General features: G+C 38.2%; 1 protein-coding gene across 1 annotated transcript in view; it reads left to right on the plus strand.

The window, feature by feature from the left end:
• Nucleotides 1-6,151, plus strand: part of RHOBTB3 (Rho related BTB domain containing 3) — a 58,225-nt gene extending 52,074 nt beyond the window's left edge. Inside the window, exon 12 of the mRNA XM_061424422.1 lies at nt 3,213-6,151. Coding sequence (XP_061280406.1) covers nt 3,213-3,328 — 116 coding nt within the window. The 3' untranslated portion in view covers nt 3,329-6,151. The remainder of the gene's footprint in view (nt 1-3,212) is intronic.
• The last annotated feature ends 2,947 nt before the right edge of the window (nt 6,152-9,098 follow it).

Raw genomic sequence — 9,098 nt, forward strand, 5'->3', positions numbered from 1 at the left:
TAGTGAGAAGCAGGATTCCAGGGTGTAATTTGAGAAGGCAGGGTAAGAACACAAGACTATGTCAGTGACTGTCTAATGTTCCTTTGATGGAAATAAAAATAGTATCCTGAGTGCTCTGATTCAGTGGTGCCTGTTCACATCTAGGACCTGTTGTGATATGTCCTCTTGGGCAGAGAAAAAAAAAAAAAAAAGCCCCTGTGTATAAGGGAGAATTTGATGGCCTATATCAGCAGTCACAAACTGACAAGTCTGTGGGTTGAATATAACTTGCCCAAGGATCTTATTTCTACCAGATGGTATTATAACTTCTTTTAGTGTCAATATTTAAACACTGTAACGTGTCACATTTTAAGAATTGAAATTTCTGGCTTCTTTTGAAAAGTTGGAAGATTTGGTGCTTCTGGGCCCGTCTTCCGAGCTGGCCACACCCTGGAATGGAGCATGACTGCACGTGTATCTGACACGGTGCCCCAGTCTCCTCTCTTCCCAGATGCCTAACTCTTGGCCTACTTCACATGGTCCCTTGAACTTGAAAGGCTTCATGTCACAGTCCCTTTACAGCTTACGTAAAGAATGGCTCATTTTCAGCCTCAAAAATTACCAGATTATTATTGGAATTATAAGAAATGTTTTCTCTTACCTGCGAATTTTTCTTCATTAGAGGTGTTTAGAAATTGAAAAGTGAGACTGGAAAAGATCTTACGTTAATGCTGCCGCCGAGTGAAAGAGCTCGTTAAATACTAGGTGTATTTTACATACCAGATTCGTAGGAAAGCAAACAGCAGTGCACAGGAATATGTTACCCTTGGCACTTATGAATTCATTATTCTGTTTAATTTATCTCAGTATTACGTTATATATTATAACAGGTTTTTTGATCTTGTTTTGATTTTTGCTGGCTACCAGAGCTCATCTACGATAAATTTCTTCTCTCTTCTTTAATGTTAACTGAGGCAGCAGTCTTATATCACCTCTGCTTCCTATTGAAATGTACAATTAATTTCCCTGAGCAGCTAGGCCCCGCAGCCTGGATCAGGACCTTGCTAATCCAAATTATAATAGATGGAGACAAACAGTAGATGGAGAAGTGGAAACTGGCTTAGCAGAAGGAAACCCAAATGCCCACAGAAGGGAATACTGATGAGAAACAAGCTGATCCAGCCAGCAGAATACTGTAAAGCCTTAAAAATTTGCGAGACCTGGTATTTCAGAAAGCAAAATGAGACTTGGGGCTGAAAGCTGCAGAGCTAGCTGAATGCTTCTGCTATGCTCTGTCCCACCCAGGCAGGGAACTGCTCCCTCGTCATCACAAGAATCGGAGGTTTATTCCTGGAAAAGTTAAAACCAAAAAAGCTAGAGGATCATAAACTCAGAGTGTAGCTGAGATTGGGGCAAGGAGCTGGACTGAAAACATAGGGATCGCGTGCAAGTGCGCACATTAGGCAGTAAGCCTCCAGCCTCCTCCCGTCTCAGGTTCTAGAGTTTGGGCAGCCAGGTATTGACTGCCACCTTGACTCTTCACCAGTCAGCAAGTCCTGCCCGTGCCCCACAGACTTCCAAACAGTTTTCTAGCATTTCACTTTTAAATATGAAGAGGTTAACTGAGGATCAACTGATATTTGAGGCACTCTTCAGTTCAGTTCAGTTGCTCAGTCATGTCCGACTGTTTGCGACCCCATGAATCGCAGCACGCCAGGCCTCCCTGTCCATCACCAACTCCCGGAGTTCACTCAGACTCATGTCCATCGAGTCAGTGATGCCATCCAGCCATCTCATCCTCTGTCGTCCAATGGGAAAGATGAATACCAAAACAAAATGAAGAAAAATAGAAGAAAGGGAATTTATAGGAACAAAGAGTAGAGGAAATCTTAAAAAAAAACACCCAACCATTAATATCTGCAAAGAATAAGAGATACATGTTTGTAAAACAAAGATAGAATGTTATAAAAGAGAAACAGCATTCATAGAGACTGAGTGTAGAATAATGCTTGCTGGGATGTGGGGGAGAGGGGACAAGGAGTTGATGTTTGATGGGTGTAGAGTTTTAGTTTTGCAGGATGAAAAGAGTTCTGGAGATTGGTTGACAACAATGTGAATGTACATAACATGACTGATCTGTACACTTTAAAATAGTTAAGGTGGTAAATTTTATGTTACATGTATCTTAGCATAATTAAAGAAAACGATAAAAGAACAAGAAGTTGCTCTTGAAAATTAGAATAGGATAGCAAAAAAAAAAACCATAACAGAACAACCAAACAACTAAATAAATAAACGAGTAGAGAAGTCAAGGTAAGGAAATCTCCTAGAAAGTAGGACAAAAAGAGACAGGAGAAAAAGGGTTTAAAAAAAAAGTCAGAGGCTCAATGCAGGAGTGAAGTATCTGGGTGATAGAAGTTAATACAGGAAGAAAGGAAAAAACACTGAGGAGGAAATTATCAAAGACATAATAGAAGAAGTTACCCCAGTACTGAAGAAACGGAGTCAGCATATTAAAAGGCTCCGCTAAGTGCTCAGCTTAATGAATGAACAAGGTCCATGATTGGGCTGTGCAGGAACACCGACTTATAAATAGGAAAATCTAAATGTTCATAAAATAAAAAAACCCACAGATGACTTATCAACGACTGTGAATCTGCATGGTAGTAGAGTTCTTAACAACCCTGAAAACTAGGAAGCAATGGAGTACTGTCTTCAACATACCGAGGGAAGATTCCATACCAGACCAGATGATCTGTTGAGTGTAAGATGCTTCATCACAAACAAGGTCTCAAAAATACTTTTTATGCTTGGCCCCCTTTCAGGAAGCTAATAAAAGTTGTGCTTCATCAAAACTAGAGAAAGCAGAGTGAAAGACGAAGTCTAGGAGCAGAGGGAAAAAGAATTGAGAGGACTTCAGAGTTTGGAAGGTTGAGTTAGCGACAGAGAAAACTAAATGAAAAACACAAAGTCCTTTATCTCCGGGAAAAAGAAGTCTTACTTGGGGGAGAGAAAAAAAAAGGACATAATCAAATACTACTTGAAGCAGTGACATGATGTATGTAATTGTAAATCACAGAGTAGCGTGAATCCTGATGACTGATTGAGAGGAGGGGAGGAAGTGTACAGCAGAGTGTGGATCTCATCTGTTGCATGCAAAACCAATACTTAATATTGAAAGTTGATCCCAAATAAAATATATTCAATTAATACTCTCTTTCTAAAACTTTTAGTGGAAGAACGCAGTTTTGTTGAAAAGCACAGATGGCCATCGACTATGTACTTGAAGCAGCTTGCGGAATACAGGAAATATATTCACTCCCGGAAGTGTCGTTGCTTAGTAATGTGACCTGGAATTTTTATATACATGCATTTTTTTCTTGTTATTTTGAAGAATGGGGTACTTCTGGGTTCCAGGAGAATTCTTGCAACTGAAACCAATATGGGAGTTTAAAAAAATCACCATTCAGCTTACCATGCTTATTAGATCCTGTTGGAAAAAACTACTATTGTGATCTTAAAAGGGAACAAAGTATACTGTAGGTTAAAATGAAGACTTCACCCTAGCATATAAAGCTGTGTACAGCTACTTTTCCCTTCAAGATTCCTTACTGGTTTAGTGATATGAATACCCCTTCCATTTAAGAAATGTTCAAATTTTTAAAAAATCATGTAGTATTAATGCAGAAATTTCATAATCTGATTAATTGCGCTATTAAAATAAGGGCCATTTAAAGACCCAGTATGACTGTTTCTATAATGAGAAATCTAGAAGACTGATCAGACTGAGATCTTAGAAATTTTCCTGGGATTTTAAACGTGAAATGCCACCTCATTCCAAATCAAGTGACAATGTTCAAACCATAATGAAAAAAAAAAATCTGTTTTTTGTCTGAACAATCCACTTGATCCACCTTGCCTCTCTTCCATGATTCTTATTAGCCAGGAAATCTGTATAGGGCTGGCTTTGTGGCCGTGTAGCTTTTGTGCTCACACGGGCCCCCTGCTTAGACGGGCACCATGCTTGGTCCACTACCCTGGGATTGCCACCTTAAAATTCATGTGTGAAGGAGGGCCCTGCATTTTCACTCTGTACTGGCAGATCATGCATATCTCCACGCAGGGTATGTTGTCTTGCTCAGAACATTATCTTCTCTGAAAGCAGAAAAGAGGCACTGACATCAAGCAAAGAGAAGGAAGCTTGCTGAGGAAAGAGATCACATGGGGTTTCCCCCACCGGGAAGTCTGTACCACCCAGGGCCTCTCTCCTCTGCCACCTCAACTGGCAAGTGAGAAATGCGTCACGTTGGCTTCACTTTGAGACATTCAGAGTCCTGGCTCCACACAGATAAATACTTTGCTGATCATTCTCTAAGACCAGGATGTTGGTAAAAGTGACTGGCCGGTGTGACTTTAATATGCATTTATGAAAATGCTCGTAGGAAAAGATGCTTTCTAGAGAATTTGCAATCAAAGGCCCAAGAGTTTTCTTTCTTTCAGTGTATTTACTAACATTAAGACATCAGTGGCTTGAACTATGTGAATTCTCTCTGAACTATGTGAATTCTCTCTGTGGACCGAAAGGGTATTTAATGAAGAATAACATGAATCTTGTCCTTCAGGATTTTATCTTGTAAGTTCAAAGAAAGGATATAAATCAAGACTTGTTACATGGAAAGAAAAAGGTACTAAGATAGAGGACAGAATTATAGTTTCTTTTAAATCACATGTCAGCAGAAACAATTACATCAGAAGCTTGCAAGCTGAGAGATGGAAAACCAGATTACTATTTATTGTTAGCATCCTTTTCATCTGTAATAAAGTATTGGAATATATTTTTATTTTAATTTCCAGTAACTTTAGAATACACATACTTTTTGCCCACCTATTCTAAGGTTTGTTTAAACAGTCTTATGCCATAGATTAGACACAATACTATATAGTTAGTTCTTGAATGTTTGCCAACACCGTCAGAATAAAACAGTAAAAAATCCCCTACAAATATCTTACAAGAAACCTGTTTTTAATTGGATTGTGTTGATAAAGATTACTGGAATGCATTTTTAGTTTTTGTATTTAATTCATTTGAATTAATCAACTCCCACACTTGACAAGGATTAACATTGTAAAGAATAAATACTGAAGTAGATTTTTAGTAATTCATTCACATTTAAGGCCTTTTAAAATGTAATGATAGCCTTTTGCTTTTCATAAGCATATCTTTACCCCTACATTAATTACAGCATTATGTCTAAGTAACTTTTAATCTAGGAAACTGAAAAATATAAGTGCTAAAGTAAAATATTTCCTTGAAAATACTATTTAACACATCAGTAGACTATAGATAGTTTCTACGTTGTTGGACCTACGTGAAAGTTGGGTTTGGGAGCTGCTGCTCTGGTGGCATTGAGCACGTAGTTCTGATTATGAAAGTTCTTTGCCACCTGTGAGTGACTCACAAGTGTCACAGCTCTCCTGTGCTAGTCAGAACAGTAATCAAGTTAGTCTTTAAACCTAGACTCTTCAATACCTTTGGATTAACTCGATTTAAAATAACAAGAGGTTTAAAAAAAAAAAAAAACTTACAAACTATCTTGGAAAATGAGTTCTCTTTTAGAGTTTTTCTAATTGAAAGATTATTTCTAGATGAATGTATGCTTTGTGCTGATCTCTGCTTCAATATATTTATCAGTCATTTTATTTAGAGAAGATACTATATAGTATCAATAGAACTAAGGCCTTTTCTTTCTGGGCCAGATTTTCACCTTATATAACCCTTTATATACTTCTGACTACTCTGTGTTCATTATTGTAGCAGAGTAGGCGTATACTGTAGAAGGTTTTGGAAACCTAACAGAAATTGACCCTGTCTAATCCAGCATGGTGGTTTCCTGTTGGGTCAAAGCAGAAAACTGAAGAATTAGGTCAATTTGACTTTCTGGACAGCTGAACTTCTCAACTCTAATTTTAAAAACTACACTACACTGATACAGCTAATCAGACAAAACGTCCTCGCGTATTTTATTTAATTTAAATCATCTGTTTAATTCTGTCTTTAATAATTTTGCAAAGAAGGGTATGTGTGTATTTTAATATAGCCTGACCTGAATTTATATGTTTTTAGTTTTAGTATTTAACACTTTTGTAACAAATAAACCTTTTTTTAAAACAAGCTTCACACAATGTCATGTAGTTATTTTCACTTTGGATGTGAATTGCTGAAGTAAACTTGGGAATCCTGCCTTGTATTTCTCAAGCATAATTGTGAAAACCATTATGTGCAAAATATTTAGAACGTTGATGTGTTAGCTGTGATGAGATACAGAAATTTATATTATCTTTAACAACTGGTAGAATTTCTCTTAACAAAAATATCTCTTTTTTCTTTGAAAAAAAAAAATGCTTTGATAATTATGTAGCATAGAAACGAGCACATGTGTGTTATTTTGGGGGCAAGACTTTTGAGAAACAGAGGCAACTCCACACAATAATGGGTTAAGAATTTGGGTCTTTCCAGCAGAATGAAAAGGCACCCTACTGACTGGGAGAAAATATTTGCAAGTTCTATATCTGATAAAGGGTTAGTGTCCAAAATATGTGAAGAACTCATGTAACTCAATAGCCAAAAAAAAAAAAAAAAACCGAAACCAAATAAGCCAGTTAAAAACTGTTCAGAGGATCTGAATAGACCTTTTTTCAAAGAACACATGCAGAAAGCAAGCAGGCACATGAAGAGATGCTCAGGATCATTAATTTTCAAAGAAATGCCAATCAGCATCACAATGAGGTATCACCTCACGCCTGTCAGAATGGCTGTCATCAAACAGACAGGAAGTAAGTGTTGGCGAGGATGTGGAGAAACACTGTGCACTGTTGGGAGAGATGTAACTGGTACAGCCACGACGGGAGCAGTATGGAGGTTTCACAAAAACCAGAAATGAACTACCGTATGATCCGCATTTCCCCTTCTGGGTGTTTATCTGAAGAAAATGAAAATACTAACACAAAAAGATATCCGCACTCCCGTGTTCATCGCAGCATTGCAATATTCAGGATTTGGGAATAACCTCAGTGTCCATCCATGGATGAATGGATAAAGAAAACATGCCATATATATGTATATGCACATACAATGGAATATGATTTGGCCATAAAATATAAAATCTTACTATTTGTGACAACATGAATGGACCTTGAGGACATTGTGCTGAGTGAAATAAATCAGAGAAAGACGAATACCATATGATCTCACATATGTATTGCTGTTGTTCAGTCGCTAAGTCGTGTCCCACTCTTTGTGACCCATGAACTACAGCACACCAGGCTTCCCTGTCCTTCACTATCCCCTAGAGTTTGCTTAAACTCACGCCCATTGAGTCGGTGATGCCATCCAACCATCTCATCCTCTGTCGTCCCCTTCTCCTCCCGCCTTCAATCTTTCCCAGCATCGGGGTCTTTTCAAATGAGTCGTTTCTTCGCATCAGGTGGCCAAAGTATTGGAGTTTCAGCTGCAACATCAGTCCTTCCAATGAATATTCATGGTTGATTTCCTTTAGAATTGACTGGTTTGACCTCCTTGCTGTCCAAGGGACTCTCAGGAGCCTTCTCCAGCACCACCATTTGAAAGCATCAGTGCTCAGTGCTTTTTCTGTTGTCCAGCTCTCACATCCATACATGACTACTGGAAAAACCATAGCTTCGACTGTCCTGACCTTTGATGGCAAAGTGATGTCTGTGCTTTTGAATATGCTAAGTTTGTCATAGCTTTTCTTCCAAGAAGCAAGTGTTTTAATGGCTGTAGTCACTATCTGCAGGGATTTCAGAGCCCAAGAAAAGAAAATCTGTCAGAGTTTCCACTTTTTCTCCATCTATTTGACCAGATGCCATGATCTTAGTTTTTTGAATGTTGAGTTTTAAGCCAGGCTTTTCACTCTCCTCTTTCACTTTCAGCAAGAAGCTCTTTAGTTCCTCTTCACTTTCTGCCATAAGGGTGGTGTCATCTGCATATCTGAGGTTATTGATATTTGTCTTTTCAGTCTCGATTCCAGCTTCTGATTCATCCAGCCTGGCATTTCACAAGATGTACTCTGTATAAAATTTAACTAAGCAGGGTGACCATATGTAGCCTTGATGTACTCCTTTCCCAATTTTGAACCAGTCCCTTGTTCCATGTCTAGTTCTAACTGTTGCTTCTTGTCCTGCACACAGGTTTCTCAGAAGACAGGTAAGATAGTTTGCTATTCCGATCTCTTTAAGAATTTTCCATAATTTGTTGTGATCCACACAGTCAAAGGCTTTGGTGTAGTCAGTGAAGCAGAAGTAGATGTTTTTTTGAATTCTCTAGCTTTTTCTGTGATCCATCAGATGTTGGCAATTTGATCTCTCATTTTTTCTGCTTTTTCTAAATCCAGCTTGTACATCTGGAAGTTCTGAGTTCACATGCTGGTGAAGTCTAGCTTGAAGGATTTTGAGTATTACCTTGCTTGCATGGGCAATGAGCACAATTGTATATGTATATGAAATATTAAACTAAAAAGCCCTCAAAAACTGAGCTTACAGATCTAGAGAACATATTGGTGGTTGCCAGAGGCAGGGGGTAAGGGGAGTGTGAAATGGGTGAGGGAAATCCAGAGTTATAAACTTCCAGTTACAAAATAGGTCATGAGACTATAATGCAGTGCATGACGTCTATATTTAATAGTACCATATTGTGTGTTTGAAAGTTGCTAAGAGAATAGATACTAAAAGTTTTCATCACAGGGAAGAAAATTTGTAACTAAGTGGTGATGGATGTTAATTACTCACTGTGGTGATCAGTTTGCAATATATGCAAATATCAAATCATGATGTTGTATACCTAAAATGAATATAACGTTGTATGTCAATTATATTTCAGCTTTTAAAAACTGGGACTTTCCAGGGTTGAGCACAGGTAGGAGGAGGCGAGAGACCAGGCGGCCATAACATGAGATGGAATGTGCACTGTATATTATAGCCCCTCCCTAGAAGGTTCCCAGATTGCCAGTTAAGACTCCTGAACCCATAAAGACCTCCTCAGTTCCATTAGAATTATAATCCTAACTCAAATCTGACCTGGGAACAAAGCCTTCAAGAAGACT

The sequence above is a fragment of the Bos javanicus genome, chromosome 7 (genome assembly GCF_032452875.1).
Source record: "Bos javanicus breed banteng chromosome 7, ARS-OSU_banteng_1.0, whole genome shotgun sequence".
NCBI classification, from domain to species: domain Eukaryota; kingdom Metazoa; phylum Chordata; class Mammalia; order Artiodactyla; family Bovidae; genus Bos; species Bos javanicus.